This window comes from Saccopteryx bilineata, chromosome 6 (genome assembly GCF_036850765.1).
Source record: "Saccopteryx bilineata isolate mSacBil1 chromosome 6, mSacBil1_pri_phased_curated, whole genome shotgun sequence".
NCBI classification, from domain to species: domain Eukaryota; kingdom Metazoa; phylum Chordata; class Mammalia; order Chiroptera; family Emballonuridae; genus Saccopteryx; species Saccopteryx bilineata.
In genome coordinates, this window is record NC_089495.1 from 124,866,976 (window position 1) to 124,882,535 (window position 15,560).

The window sequence follows — 15,560 nt, forward strand, 5'->3', positions numbered from 1 at the left end:
GCGGGAGGGGAAGAGAGAGACAGAGAGGAAGGAGGGGGTGGGGGGTGGAGAAGCAAATGGGCGCTTCTCCTATGTGCCCTGGCCGGGAATCGAACCCGGGTCCCCCGCACGCCAGGCCGACGCTCTACCGCTGAGCCAACCGGCCAGGGCCTAAACTTTTTTTTTTTAACCTATTATGTTGTAAATACTGTGAAAATAACAGTCTTTAATGTTTAATGGACTTGCAGCTTTAAGTGGATGGGGGTCAGGAGTTGAGAAAATGGCAATTTTAAGAAGCTAAACAAATCTGATTAGATTTAATGTCTGCTTTCCACTTTCTACTGAAAGCCCTCCTAAAGATAGATTATCTCAAAATTGTTTTGGATTTGAAATTACTGTTTTGCTTTTTCTGTTTCACTTTTATTCTTTTCTCCTGTGGTCCCCTTTTTAGTTTCATCTGGCTGGGGAGAAATGCCTAACATTCACTCAAAGACTGAAAACTCTTGGGGAGAACCGTCCTCCTCTTCTACCCTGGTTGATAATGGCACAGCAGCATGGGGCAAGCCACCCAGCAGTGGCAGTGGCTGGGGAGACCAGCCCACAGAGCCAGCTGTGACGTTTGGGAGAGCCAGTGCACCCGCCACCACCCCAGCCCTGTGCAAACCAGGTACGCCAAGCATTCAGTCTGCCTGCCCTGACTTATCAGTTTAGAAGTGGGTTTGAGTATTTTATTTAGAGGCATATTTTCCATTGACTTTTTTTTTTTTTTTTACAGAGGCAGAGATAGACAGGGACAGACAGACAGGAATGGAGAGAGATGAGAAGCATCAATCATCAGTTTCTCTTTGCAAGTTGCGACTTCTTAGTTGTTCATTGATTGCTTTCTCACATGTGCCTTGACCGTGGGCCTTCAGCAGACCGAGTAACCCCCTGCTGGAGCCAGCGACCTTGGGTCCAAGCTGGTGAGCTCTTTGCTCAAGCCAGATGAGCCCACGCTCAAGCTGGCGACCTCGGGGTCTCGAACCTGGGTCCTTCCGCATCCCAGTCCGACGCTCTATCCACTGCGCCACTACCTGGTCAGGCCCATTGACTTTTAAGAATTAATTTTTAGGACACTTTCCTCGTTTTATTTACACTTTAAGGTGAACATTAAGGCTGTAAAGACGTATTTTCCATGTCTGATACATGAGCACTGAGGAGCTTTCCCAGAAGCCCAGCTTTCCTTTTCAAAAATAAATAAATGAAAAGATCAGAATAGGATGCTCCTGGCTGCTGCCTTGAACAATTTAACCTGCTGTCCCCCAAGCACATTGGTACAGCAGGCTGCTTCTCCTTCTCCAGGTTAGGTTTTGAAACACTGCTGCATAACAGGCTGACATGTCTTGCCTTGTTTTTGTCTTGAAAACAGAATTCTGCTTTGGGTACTCCGGCTCATGCTCTTTCTCTTTGTGTGCATGTATGTATGAGTGCGTCTTTGGAAAAAAAGAAAAAAATGGCCTGACCAGGCGGTGGCGCAGTGGATAGAGCATTGGACTGGGTTGCCGAGGACCCAGGTTCGAGACTCCGAGGTTGCCAGCTTGAGCGCGGGCTCATCTGGTTTGAGCAAAAGCTCACTAGCTTGGACCCAAGGTCGCTGGCTCCAGCAAGGGGTTACTCGGTCTGCTGAAGGCCCGCAGTCAAGGCACATATGAGAAAGCAGTCAATGAACAATTAAGGTGTTGCAGTGTGCAACGAAAAACTAATGATTGATGCTTCTCATTTCTCTGTTCCTATCTGTCTGTCCCTGTCTATCCCTCTCTCTGACTCTCTCTCTCTGTCTCTGTAAAAAAAATAAAAAATAAAAAAAAATAAAAAATGTTCTCCATTCTCTCATTTTCTGAAAGTATCATATAAGCGTAAATACAAAACACATTCTTACAGATGTTCAGAGCACATTTTAGCAAGGGGAATCCTCCATATGTGCATTTGGTGATATGATACTTTGTGTGTGTATGTGTGTGTGAGAGAGAGAGACAGACAGACAGACAAACAGGAAGGGAAAGAGATGAGAAGTATCAATTCTTAGTTGTTTATTGATTGCTTTCTCATATGTGCCTTGACTGGGAGCTACAGCAGACTGAGTAACCCCTTGCTCAAGCCAGCGACCTTGGGCTCAAGCCTTGCTCAAACCAGATGAGCCCACACTCAAGTTGGCGATGTTGGAGTTTCAAACCTGGGTCCTCTGCATCCCAGTTGGATGCTCTGTCTACTGCACCACTGCCTGGTCAGACGTGATATGATACTTTTGACATTAGTATGAGATTGCTGACTTCATTCTGATGTTAAAATTCATTGTTCATGCTGACTGATGATGGCATAGTAGATAGAGCATTGACCTGAGATGCTGAGGTCAGAAGTTCAAAATCCCAAGGTCACCAGCTTGAGCACTGGCTCATCCAGCTTGAACATGGGCTCATTGGGCTTGAGCGTGAGATCAACATGATTCCACCGTCCCTGGCTTGAACCCAAAGGTCGCTGGCTTGAGCAAGGGGTCATTGGCTCTGTTGGAGCCCACCCCATCCCCCCGTCATGGCAAACTAAAGTGATAACAACTGTGAGTTGATGCTTCTCGTCTCTCTCTCAAAAAAAAAAAAAAAAAAAAAGAAATCAGTATGTGTCTTAGATCTTAAAATAATACTTGAGACTTTGCTAACACTGGATAGCCTGCTCCATACCCACCATCCTGCTGGGTGGTTTATTCCATTCATGTTCCTTCTTGTTGCAAACCTGAAGGAGAAGGCAGCTTCCAGGTGTCCAGATTCCCATGCCATCTGGAGGCAGCATGTTTGTTTTCATGATTTGTCCTTGAGGCCTGAGGATGTGCCTGTCTCCCCTGTAAGCCTCAGATCTTCATGGCTAACAGTCTCCAGCTAACCGTGCTATCACCTAATCCTGGGCCTTCAAGTTCTCCCAGGAAATGAGAATTTAAGATAAATTTTACACCAAAAATCATTTTGTATTTTAAGAAAGGAGAAAACATAATATCCTGAGTGGAAACTCAGTGCTCAGCCTAGAGCTCTGTCTGCCTGAGGCCTTACCTGTCTCCTTGCAGTTATTCTGGGAAGACTACTGGGTCTACCACAGACCTCCTACACCCCTTATGGTCCCCAGGTGACTTGTGTGGTCACATTGGGGTGCACTGGTCCACACAACGGACTGCTGCAAATTTGGACCAAGTGCCGATTAAAAACCACACAAAGACACTGTCATTCTCAGTACTCTGCATGTTACTGGCTGTGCCGAGATGGCCACCTTCTCCTGTGGCCCCAGGCTTTGATGTTAGCGTGTCTATGCTTTAGAGTGACCTATAGTCAGTGAAGGGGATTTGGAACAGCACTGAGTACGAAGAGCTGACATTTGCAGGAAAAGGCATGTATATGTATGTTGTGTGTCTAGTAGGAGAAATCCAGTTCTTAAATCTACGGGAAGGAAGCTTACAGTGCACCTCCCCCTAACTAACAGAAGAGAACACTGTCTGCTTCAGGAATGGTGAATTTAACAACCTCATGTTCGCTCTCTTTTTAGCTTCAAAATCTATGCAAGAAGGCTGGGGCAGTGGTGGGGACGACATGAACCTCGGGCCCAGCCAGTGGGACGACGAAGAAGGGGGCGTGTGGAACAATGCTGCTTCCCAGGAAAGTACCTCCTCCTGCAGCTCCTGGGGAAACGCCCCAAAAAAAGGGCTCCAAAAGGTGGGTGCATGTGAGAGATGGGAGGTCGCCTCAACACACGTTCCACTTAACAGTATGCCTGCAGTTAAGGAGGGGAGGCAGACCTAGTTCCTCAGAGTGCCCTCAGGGTTCTGGGAGGTCCTCGAGACCCTCGCAGGGAGTATCTCCAGGTGACCACCACAAACACAGGGAAGGACACAGGACCCTGGGGCTGCTGAGATCCAGCTAGGAGATCTGCAAATGTGCACGACAGCACCCGGCTGCCCTCACTGCCACACCCTGCAGTTAGTTTCAGAAAAGACAGTTCCTCACCTGTGGTGGCGCAGTGGATAAAGTGTCGACCTGGGAACTCTGAGGTCACTGGTTCAAAACCCTGGGCTTGCCTGGTCCAGGCATATATATATATGGGAGTTGATGCTTCCTGCTCCTCCCCCCCCCCTCTCTTTCACTCTCTCTCCTCTCTGTAAAAATGAATATATAAGAAAAAAAGAAAAGAGTTCTTTTCCACTAAAAACGTTTTCATATTAACAGGATGGGTTTGTTACTGTTTTCTTTTTAAACAAATAAGTAAATATTTTCTAAATGTCTCACTTTCCTTTTTAATACAGTAAATATTAATAGATAACACCCATGTGAAGCTAAGTTCTTTAGGCTCCCTCTTTAAGAGATGGCGGTGGGTCCTGAGACACAGCAGGCCGGCAAATGCCCAGTGCTGAGAGACCAAACACACATGTGGGTGAATTAAACGTGAAATTGTGGCGATCGCGAGGATTGAAACTGCCTCCAGAAGAAAGACTGGTCACACCCGAGTCTAGTCCACCCGTCACAACCCTGAGCCCAGTCCACCCGTCACAGCCCTGAGCCCAGTCCACCCGTCACACCCCTGAGCCCAGTCCATCCGTCACACCCCTGAGCCCAGTCCACCCGTCACAGCCCTGAGCCCAGTCCACCCGTCACACCCCTGAGCCCAGTCCACCCGTCTCACCCCTGAGCCCAGTCCACCCGTCACACCCCTGAGCCCAGTCCACCCGTCACACCCCTGAGCCCAGTCCACCCGTCTCACCCCTGAGCCCAGTCCACCCGTCTCACCCCTTGTGCCCAGTCCACCCGTCATACCCCTGAGCCCAGTCCACCCGCCTCACCCCTGAGCCCAGTCCACCCGTCACACCCTTTGTGCCCAGTCCACCCGTCACACCCCTGAGCCCAGTCCACCCGTCACACCCCTGAGCCCAGTCCACCCGTCACACCCCTGAGCCCAGTCCACCCGTCTCACCCCTGAGCCCAGTCCACCCGTCACACCCCTGAGCCCAGTCCACCCGTCTCACCCCTGAGCCCAGTCCACCCGTCACACCCCTGAGCCCAGTCCACCCGTCACACCCCCTGTGCCCAGTCCACCCGTCACACCCCTGAGCCCAGTCCACCCGTCACACCCCCTGTGCCCAGTCCACCCGTCACACCCCTGAGCCCAGTCCACCCGTCTCACCCCTGAGCCCAGTCCACCCGTCACACCCCTGAGCCCAGTCCACCCGTCACACCCCTGAGTCCAGTCCACCCGTCACACCCCTGAGCCCAGTCCACCCGTCACACCCCTGAGCCCAGTCCACCCGTCACACCCCTGAGCCCAGTCCACCCGTCTCACCCCTGAGCCCAGTCCACCCGTCACACCCCCTGTGCCCAGTCCACCCGTCACACCCCTGAGCCCAGTCCACCCGTCACACCCCTGAGCCCAGTCCACCCGTCACACCCCTGAGCCCAGTCCACCCGTCACACCCCTGAGCCCAGTCCACCCGTCACACCCCTGAGCCCAGTCCACCCGTCACACCCCTGAGCCCAGTCCACCCGTCACACCCCTGAGCCCAGTCCACCCGTCTCACCCCTGAGCCCAGTCCACCCGTCACACCCCTGAGCCCAGTCCACCCGTCACACCCCTGAGCCCAGTCCACCCGTCACACCCCTGAGCCCAGTCCACCCGTCACACCCCTGAACCCAGTCCACCCGTCTCACCCCTGAGCCCAGTCCACCCGTCACACCCCCTGTGCCCAGTCCACCCGTCACACCCCTGAGCCCAGTCCACCCGTCACACCCCTGAGCCCAGTCCACCCGTCACACCCCTGAGCCCAGTCCACCCGTCACACCCCTTGTGCCCAGTCCACCCGTCACACCCCTGAGCCCAGTCCACCCGTCACACCCCTGAGCCCAGTCCACCCGTCACACCCCTGAGCCCAGTCCACCCGTCTCACGTCTTGTGCCCAGTCCACCCGTCTCACGTCTTGTGCCCAGTCCACCCGTCTCACGTCTTGTGCCCAGTCCACCCGTCACACCCCTGAGTCCAGTCCACCCGTCACACCCCTGAGCCCAGTCCACCCGTCACACCCCTGAGCCCAGTCCACCCGTCACACCCCTGAGTCCAGTCCACCCGTCACACCCCTGAGCCCAGTCCACCCGTCTCACCCCTGAGCCCAGTCCACCCGTCACACCCCTGAGTCCAGTCCACCCGTCACACCCCTGAGCCCAGTCCACCCGTCACACCCCTGAGCCCAGTCCACCCGTCACACCCCTGAGCCCAGTCCACCCGTCACACCCCTGAGCCCAGTCCACCTGTCACACCCCCTGTGCCCAGTCCACCCGTCACACCCCTGAGCCCAATCCTTAGTTGGCAGGCTCCGTTTTGAAAAGCCCTATGAAGATTGTTTACATTGCTTTATGGCAGCGTCACAGTCTCTGTGACTTGAATGAGAGGGAGATAGATGGTTGAGGAGAGGATCTCCTGTCCTGCTCATGGAGCTCCCTCCTCCACTCTGCATGTTCCCTCTGTGTGGCTGACCTCTCCTTTCTCCCCTCCCTCCCTCCCTCCCTCCCTCCCTCACACTAGCCCATCCATGGTTCTCTCCACACTCAGGCCTGCAAGCAATAATTAGTTAATAAAACTAACAGGACCTGTCCCTTCCTTCTTACTGCCTTTTTTATTGTGTTGGAAGCAACCCCCTAAAAGATGCATTCTGTTATCTTTTAGAATACAGCTTATTAAAAGGCAAAAGCCATGTAGTTTTTTCGTAAGCTTCACATGCCATTAGCAGAGGGCCAAGTTCCAGGGAGCACTTACTCCAATGATTTGATTGTGGAAATAACGGATCCTTGTGGTGGATTGAACTCATTCTCTGGGGAATCATATACAGGCCAAACAGCACGTGAAGCCAGAAGCATTCCTTAATGCTAGCCAAGAATGCTGTCCGGGGCTTTCAGGAACACAGCAGTGTTCAACATTAACAGAAAGAGATCCTGTGACCTTAACACCCCATGAAATTTAGGTATTTCTTTGTCTAGAAGAAATTCATGAAAATGTGATTCATGGACTTCCCCTTGCCCACATTTCATTCCAGGGCATGAAGACATCTGGCAAGCAGGACGAGGCCTGGATCATGAACCGGCTCATCAAACAACTCACGGACATGGGCTTTCCGGTGACTGGCATCTTGTTCTGCTCCCTCGTGTGCCCCCCACCCTAAATGGCCCCATTGTGTCCTGTCCACACTTGTCATATGTAACAAAGAAGGGTGGTCGCCATAACTTAACTCAAAAATTCCCCTTTGCCTGGGCACCTGTTTAGGGATCATTGCTTTAACTACAGCAGAGAACCACATCCTTCATTTCAAGAACAGCATGAGGGTCTTTTCCTAGAATTAAAAATGCCATGTGATTTTTCATTTTCATTGGTTTATACAGTTCTATATTTTCATTTTCAATTAAAAGTGAGTTTTTATTAGTTTACATAGTAGATTGTCAAAGATTACAAGAAAGCTCAGTATAAAAGAAAAGCTTCATGTCCAGGAAAAGAATCCTAAGCATACCTGTTTAGTTCCTGAGTTCCAGATGATGTTTAAGAAGAGCTCAGAATTAGGGGGTGTCCCTCTGAAAAGCTGTCACAGTCCATTCTGTTCCTCAGATCAGAGAGCAAGAGGAAGTAGCAAGGTGCACTGCCCATATCTGCCATGCATTCCCTTCAAGTGGTGTCTTTCCACATCTTTGTTCAAGTGGGTTTTATCTTTTGATTATTGTGGAAGTCCCTAAACAAAGAGTCCAGATTGGCCCCATCTAGAGGGCACAGGCCCTCCAGCACAGGGAAGGACACAGTGCTAGGTGCCGCCCCCATCAGGTACACACTGCTGGGAGGAATGACAGAGGCCTGCCAGGAGTCCAGAGCTTAGTCTGCTCCAGTCACAGGGATAATTATCAAAATGAATCCACTTGTGTTTTTATATTTCTTGGTGAAATGTAGTTAACCGCAGAGTTCAGTCTGTCTAGTAAAAGGTGAACCTCTGGGCTCTGACTGTTACAGTGACCTTCCCACAGCTTCCAGCACGAGGGGCAGATGTCCATGTGTGTCCACACCGGCAGCTCTGCTGTCCTGGTCAGGCCTAGGCCTTGCTGAGCCACTGCCATTCAGTGTTCAGGTGTGACAGCAGTATTCCACAGCACTGTGCGTTTTGTTTTCAAAGTATTAAATACATGATGCACTCCAAACACCAGTTCAGTGCATTTTCTCACCTCAGGTGTCGTTCACTTACCAGACCTTTAACCTCCATAGTGAAGAACGTATTTCTAGTTCCAAACCCTAATGATGTTGGGTTAATAATGACCTTTTCCCATCCTGGCATGTTGGCTCAGTGGTAGAGCGTCGGCCCGGCGTGTGGAAGTCCTGGGTTCAATTGCCGGTCAGGGCACACAGGAGAAGCGCCCATCTGCTTCTCCACCCCTCCCCCTCTCCTTCCTCTCTGTCGCTCTCTTCCCCTCCCGAGCAAAGTTGGCCTGGGCACTGAGGATGGCTCGATGGCTCTGCCTCAGGCGCTAGAATGGCTCTAACTACAAAGGAGCAATTCCCCAGAGGGGCAGAGCATCACCCCCTGGTTGGCATGCCGGGTGGATCCTGGTTAGGCGCATGTGGAAGTCTGTCTGACTGCCTCCTGCTTCTAACTTTGGAAAAATACAAAATAATAATAATAATAATGACCCCTTTCCTAAGCCAGTAGTGATGAACTCTCTGAGCTTTTTCTTCTGCTAATGCACAAGTCTAATGAAAACTGTTTTCCTCCACAGAGAGAGCCAGCTGAAGAAGCCTTGAAGAGTAATAATATGAACCTTGACCAGGCCATGAGTAAGTGACACACACTCCTGAGTGCACTCCTTATATAGGCCCCCACTAGCACAGTGAGGGTTTTTACAAGTGGCTCAGTGTAGTCATGGGTTAGGGTGGACTGTGTGCTGGGTGAACAGACCAGGCCCCTGTGCAGAAGGAATGTGCACTGTGCCCTGACCATGTAGTGAGTCTCGGTACTGGTAGGCTCTGGGGATGAGTGGCCACATTCCTCCTTGACGCATGCTTTTCTCATTTTTCCCCAGAGCTTCACCAGATAGCTGAGTTGTTCTCCATCTTTTTTGAGGGAGGTGGTAATGGCACTTGTGGAGCAGGTGCCTCCATGACACATGCCAGACTCCACACTAAGCACACTCCTCACACCGGCCCAGCACCGGCTCGCACAGTGTACCGACTCTGGGGACCATCACAGGACAGCAGCCCTCATTCTGGAGCCACCTTAAAAATCACAGTTGTTATGTTAAATGTTCACGTGTAAAAGACAAGGTTCCTGCTTCTGGAGATATGCAGGGTTGGGCCCACATATCTCTGGCTGTAGCATTTTGTCAACCAGTCAACACATGCCTTGTTTTATGTGTGCTTCTATTTAAAGACCTCATGTGAGATCTTTCTCACAAATAATCATATGCCCTATTTCTTCGTAATGAAACATCAGCTAAGAAGGGTTTAACGTGGCTCACCCTGAGTAATGTGACCGTAAGTTTCTTCAGCTTTTAGACGCCTGAGTCCACACTTAGCCACTTTCCCATCTTTCCCCCTGCTTCATCACACACTGTAGGTATTCCTTAGCCCTTTCCAACAGCCGTATGTGCGGACAAGTGGCTTTCCTTTCCTTGCTCTGGACATACTGATGGTTGGCTCATTAGCACTGAGCTGGTGGCTGACAGCACCGTCACACGGTCTGAACAGCGCCCGTCTAACCCATGTGCTTCCTCCGCAGCATTCTAGCACACTGTGCTCAGGGACCTTTTAACACCACAGTCAGAGACGGATTAAGGTCGGTTGAGGCCCCGGGCACAGAAAATATTGGGCCCCTTAAAAAAAGAGAGACAGGGCATAATAAAAATATGTTAACCATATTTTTAAATAAAAAATATTATGTACTATTAATGTTAAAATTGCACATATGAAACCAACTTGGTGTCATTAGAAACCATTAGAAAGTGTAAATTTGGGGTTTTATGGGGCTTTTCAGAAGTTGGGGTCTAGGGTGCGTGCCCAGTGTGCCTGCCGTTAAATCCTCCTCTGACCACAGTCCCCAACAAAAAGCACAAAGGTGTGCAGACGTGGCACTGAGTAGACTACAGGGGACATGCGTTGGCTGTGTGAGTGCTGGAGCAGGGAGTAGGGTGTTGTCTCGTTGAACCTGAGTTTCCCTCACCCTGCACGTGTCCATAGGTGACCCCAGAAAGACTGTGATTATTGATTTGGGGCCACAAGAAAATTGTAGCTAGTAGTTGACTTCACAAGGACAGAATCTGCCAATGACAAGGATCAAGTTTCTAATCGTGTGCGGTGCCAAGTGTCAGGCAGAGCTGCCCAGACAGGGAAAAGGCAGGGTGAGCGCTACAGGAGTTAGATCTGTGTCCAAAGTTAACATGAGCTAAACAGACAGACTCGCCAGGTTGCAAACCATGAGGACAGACACTGTTCAGCATTGTGTTGTGTCCCCAACAACTAGAAGAATCCTTGCAGCTAGTAGGGACACAGTAAATGGAAATCCATGACCATGGGTAGAACAAGGGATCTGTTTTAGACGGATGGTCAGGGAAGGCCCCTCTGAGAAAATGACCACCAAAGTGAGGGATGGTCCCAGGGGAGAGGACGACTGAGCCCTGTGGGACAATGTGGCTGGGTGGAGCGAGTGCAGAGGAAAGGAATGAGGGCTGACAGCCAGGCTGGCAGGCAGTCAGACATGGGCCAGAACCAAGCCCAGGGCCTCTTTGTTTTCCGGGGGTCAAAGGTCTTGTGGTCAGGGTTGTGACTGGTCTCTGGGCGTCTTTTCTCGAGCATTCCTGCTGTCTCCAGGTGCTCTTCTGGAAAAGAAGGTGGACATGGACAAGCGTGGACTGGGAGTGACTGACTACAATGGAATTGTCACCAAACCCCTTGGCTGCCGCCCACCAATCTCCAAAGAGTCTTCCGTGGACCGCCCCACCTTTCTTGACAAGGTATGGATTTAGGTGGTTTTGTCTGTCTAACAAGAGGTGTTTTTCATTCTATCTGTGATCTTAAGGGAAGCCAGATTAAAACCCCAGTTTTCCAAATATATATAAATGTTTAACTCATAAGAGGTAGTGTTATGTTATATATGATGTGATGAGGAATAAAAAGTACTAAAATTGAAAACTGATTTTCATTTTATTGGGTGAACTTTGCTGGGTTTTCTACTTCAATTTGTCCAACAGAGAGGGGCATCTGATTTCATGTTACTATCCGATTTTATGTGCATAATTCTTCCAGTTGGAATTGATGTGTTCCATGATGACTGAGAAAGGGACCCGAGGTGTCTGGGCGTGGCCCAGCCTGGCTGGCCCTGCATGTGTCAGCCATGCTGGTGTCTGCAGGGTCTTCACCCTGGGTGTTTAGCACGTCCTGGCACTGGTTCAGTCTGTCAGTGTCATTGGAGTAATGTCCCCTCCCCAGAGAGTGTGACTTCAAAGGGCAAGGCAGCCTCACACTCAATTCCATCAAAATATGGAACCTGAAAAATAAAACGGAAGCCAGAAAGAACAAGCTAGGAAAACAGGCAAGGCTCACAGGAGAAGAGAAGGGCGTCCTCTCTGTTCTCAAGAGAAACAGGGTTCTTTATCCCAAGCTCCCCCCACGTCCTGGCCCCACTTTGCACCAGTGTGACCAAGGATCAGAGCCACAGTGGTCAGGTGACATTGGAATTGCAGATAAATAATTTTTGAAGCTTGTCTTCTAAAATATTATTTGTCTGAAATTCTAATTTTACTTGGCATTCTGTATTTTTATTTGTTCATTGCGAGAGCCTGAGCAGTTTCCTTTTTTGTGGAGTAACATTGCAGGTCTGTTGGGAAGGTAGATGGGATCAATACATAAAGGACCAGACACAGAGCATGACCTCAGTAAGTGTAACAAAATTTATAGGATTCTGTTTGCTCTAATACGTACCCAATTAGAATATTAGATCAGAGATGGGTTGCTGGGTTTGTCCATTAGAAACAGTTGGCCATCCTGTCAACAACCTCCCCGCCCAGAGGGCACCGAGAGCCTCGGCAGCACCTCAAGGGAGCCTATCTGTTTGGAAATGGTTGTAGAGGGTTTCCAGATCAGAGCTTCTGTCTCTCCTGACTCTCAGCCCTAGGCAGGGGCAGTGGTGGGTGAGAGTGCTGTAAGCTAACGTGTTTGTGAAATAGTTGTTAACACTGAGATAGCATCTTAATCCTGTTTCTCTTTTCTCTTTCCCCCCTTCCTTTTGCCCATGTTCCCTGTCCTGTTATGATCCTCCTTCTTGCTCGTTTTCCTCTTTCTTCATCCATGTTCCTTGTTATTCTTGGGAAATGACTCTGTGTTCTGTCTGCAAACGGACACGGCACACAGCTCAGCCTTTCTTTCTCCAATCAGGACGGCGGCCTCGTGGAAGAGCCCATGACTTCACCATTTTTGCCTTCGCCAAGCCTGAAGCCCCCACTTTCAAACAGTGCCCTCCCTAATCAGGCCCTGGGTGGGATTGCCTCAGGGCTGGGCATGCAAAACTTGAATTCTTCTCGACAGGTAAGGCTGCCAGAAAGCCAGTGCCCACTCTGTTTTGCCTGTCTTTAACGCTTCTTATGTTAATTATACCTATGTTAGTTAACACCATGTTTTAAAATGTGGTTGAATATGTATAGGTAGTTGAAATACTCCAAGGCTTTTCCTTTAAGTGATTTATTGCTGTCAAGACTGGAATCCAGTTCTTGAGATTTGGCCATGTTGTAGGAAGTGCTGCAAGGTTATATTTATGATTCCATGTAACTAAAATGCATCTGCATTTGGCCAACTCACTGCTCGTTTGAATGGTGCTTGTTGCAGAGCAGCCAGCAGTGACCAGATTCATGCACGGATGGAAACCTTAAATGTATTGATCTGCCAAAACACCACATGCATGTCTCCTGTAAGGTTCTCAGTGATTCTCAGAGAAGCATGTCAGCAGTCTTCCCTGCCTTTGACACTCGGGGAAGTGAAGTCACTGTCAGACATTGCTGAAGGGTCTTGACTGATGGCTGCCCCAGAGACTCTAGAATGAACTGATGGGCGAGCAAACCATGCTCGTTCTGTCTGGAGAATATCCCTCCTCGTTGATTTTCTGATTGATGAGGCTGACATACACCCTTGAGGTGTCTTTTTCAGTAAATGCTGTGACATTTGGGGTGGCTGAACAGCGCCCAGCATGCCTGTTGTCAAGGCTAATGATCAGCCATGCCCCTTGCACTGTGTGCAATGTTCCAGCCTGTTGACCCTTGGGATCTGACACGGCCAAGCTGGGCAGTTCCAGGGGACACCTGCCGTCACATATTTCACCTGCAGGCGGGGTTTCTAGCCTCTCAGACACCCCGGCCCGCCGAGCAGAAGGCAGTGTCACATAGTGATTGCCTGAATGTATCCGCTCATTCAGTCTTGGATTCTGTGGCTGAAATCACAGCTCTGTATCCTTCATGAAAATCAGGCCCCTCTGTCACTCTGTTACTCCGAACTCATCCTCCTAGGAATGTAGATTATCCAGAGCCATGCCTACGCTGCTGCCCTGGGGTAGCCTTGTTTCAGGGCACTTCAGAGCTGGCCCTGCTAAGACTTACATGCATGGCAAGCTCCCTAGGCAGAGTTTCCATCGTCCATAGCCAGGTGAACAACACTCACTGAAAAGTCACACTGGTGCAGGTTGACAGGAGGGAGTAGGAACCATGTTGCATTCCTGATTAGGGAAACAGGTAATTTCACACACCGTGTTCCTGCAGCTTCAACTCTGACAACTCTGTACCCCCGTCCCCCAGCAGATACCGAGTGGCAATCTGGGTATGTTTGGCAGTAGCGGAGCAGCACAAGCCAGGACCATGCAACAGCCGCCGCAGCCACCCGTGCAGCCGCTGAACCCCTCCCAGCCCAGTCTCCGTGCTCAAGTGCCTCAGTTTCTATCCCCTCAGGTCAGACCTGCACACGGCCAAGCTAACTTTCTGTGGGATCCTGTGCCACGGTGATATTGCTGTGACATCTGCTTCTCCCGGCCCAGAAGGTTCTGAGAACCCCTCCTGGGGTACCTCAGCTGGGGCCAACCTGACAGCCAGCAGTGCTGGGGGCCACTCCAGCCTGAGGGGCAGGAAAGATGGGTCCTAGGGGACAGGCACAGTCTTCTCCTCACTTAGCAAACCAGCTGTTCCATCACCACACTGTCACAGAGTGTTTTCCATCAGTTGATTTGTCTTCTTCATCTAAAAAAATTCATTCTTCAAGAAAATTCTACATGTCTACCATTAATAGAAAAGTCAACATTTTTTTAATGCACACTCAACAGCTAGTAAAGTAAAATCATCCTGATAACTAGACAGACATTCAGTGGGCATTACCGTGGCCAGTGCCTGGCTCTTGGCTGGTTCCAGGCACTGTCCAGGTCAGGCTGCCAGAGCCACACAGGTAACCACAAGCAGGAGGACCACTTTCCAAGCATGTAAACTCAAGAAGGGGTGACTGCCCACCCTGGAACAGGACTCCATTGGGGGAGGCGTGGTGCCACCAGTGGGGAAGCATGTACATTCCTGCTGTGATAATGTTGCACTGGTGAGGGAGCGTGCCCCTCTCCTGAGCTCACCTGCCCTGTCTGCAGCCCTGCACTCGGGTGACAGGTGACCCACAGTCAGTCCTAGAAAAGAAATTGAACAGTTACTTCATAACTAGAATATTTGGAGGAAGAAATCTTTTTCTTCCTTTCCCCTCCCTTTTTTCCCTCTTTCCTTCCTTATTCTTCAGAAAAATATGTTAAGTAATGTTAAATGGTCTGCAGATTTTTTAATGGCTTTTGAAGTTCACTCATGAGACAAATATAATTGCATTTAATGATCAGTTTTTAATCTGGAAACTACACAGACAAATATTTAGTAGTGGTTCAGTACTCATGGTGTGTTTTGTGTTAAACAGGTTCAAGCACAGCTTTTGCAGTTTGCAGCAAAAAACATTGGTCTCAACCCTGCACTATTAACCTCGCCAATTAACCCTCAGCATATGACGATGTTGAACCAGCTCTATCAGCTGCAGCTGGTAAGTGGAGAGCCCCACCCGAGTTCTGAAACAGAGGGGGCGCGATCCCTGACATGCAGATGACATGCATGTGGAGGCGCCCACAGCACACACACTGACTGTGTAGAACCAGTTGTTGCAACACTTACATGGCAAACTGTGAAAAGAATTAGAAAGTGTTTCACTTGCAGTAGTGGCTCCTTTGTGTTCCCAGCACATCTCAGATCTTGCACTCAGGCAGGTCACAGCTGGGGCCTTTGGCCGGCCTTCCTCACCCAGAGGTTCTCATCCTGCCACAGAAGACAAAATCATTTTGGTGACTGTTTTCTAAATTTTCTGAGGACGGAATACAGGAATATCATTCTGGAAGCATGAGAGAAGTTATTTTGTTACAGAGGGCATGCCTCAGATATTAGGACTTGATTCTCAGAATCCCTGCTGAGAATGGCTGGTGTAGCCTGATAATTCTTGGAAGTTTTATAATC

The 15,560-nt window shown here is 49.9% G+C and overlaps 1 protein-coding gene across 14 annotated transcripts in view; it reads left to right on the top strand.

Annotated features, from left to right (window-relative positions):
• The window catches only part of TNRC6C (trinucleotide repeat containing adaptor 6C), a 149,060-nt gene that overhangs the window by 108,027 nt on the left and 25,473 nt on the right, over positions 1 to 15,560 (top strand). For 6 of the 14 annotated variants that reach the window (XM_066237829.1, XM_066237836.1, XM_066237839.1 and 3 more), the window contains 8 exons: positions 431 to 646; positions 3,544 to 3,710; positions 7,070 to 7,150; positions 8,784 to 8,841; positions 10,852 to 11,012; positions 12,409 to 12,582; positions 13,839 to 13,988; positions 14,977 to 15,096. In XM_066237829.1, the coding sequence (XP_066093926.1) occupies positions 431 to 646; positions 3,544 to 3,710; positions 7,070 to 7,150; positions 8,784 to 8,841; positions 10,852 to 11,012; positions 12,409 to 12,582; positions 13,839 to 13,988; positions 14,977 to 15,096 (1,127 nt within the window). The remainder of the gene's footprint in view (positions 1 to 430; positions 647 to 3,543; positions 3,711 to 7,069; positions 7,151 to 8,783; positions 8,842 to 10,851; positions 11,013 to 12,408; positions 12,583 to 13,838; positions 13,989 to 14,976; positions 15,097 to 15,560) is intronic. The other 8 variants (XM_066237835.1, XM_066237838.1, XM_066237841.1 and 5 more) reach the window with 5 other exon arrangements.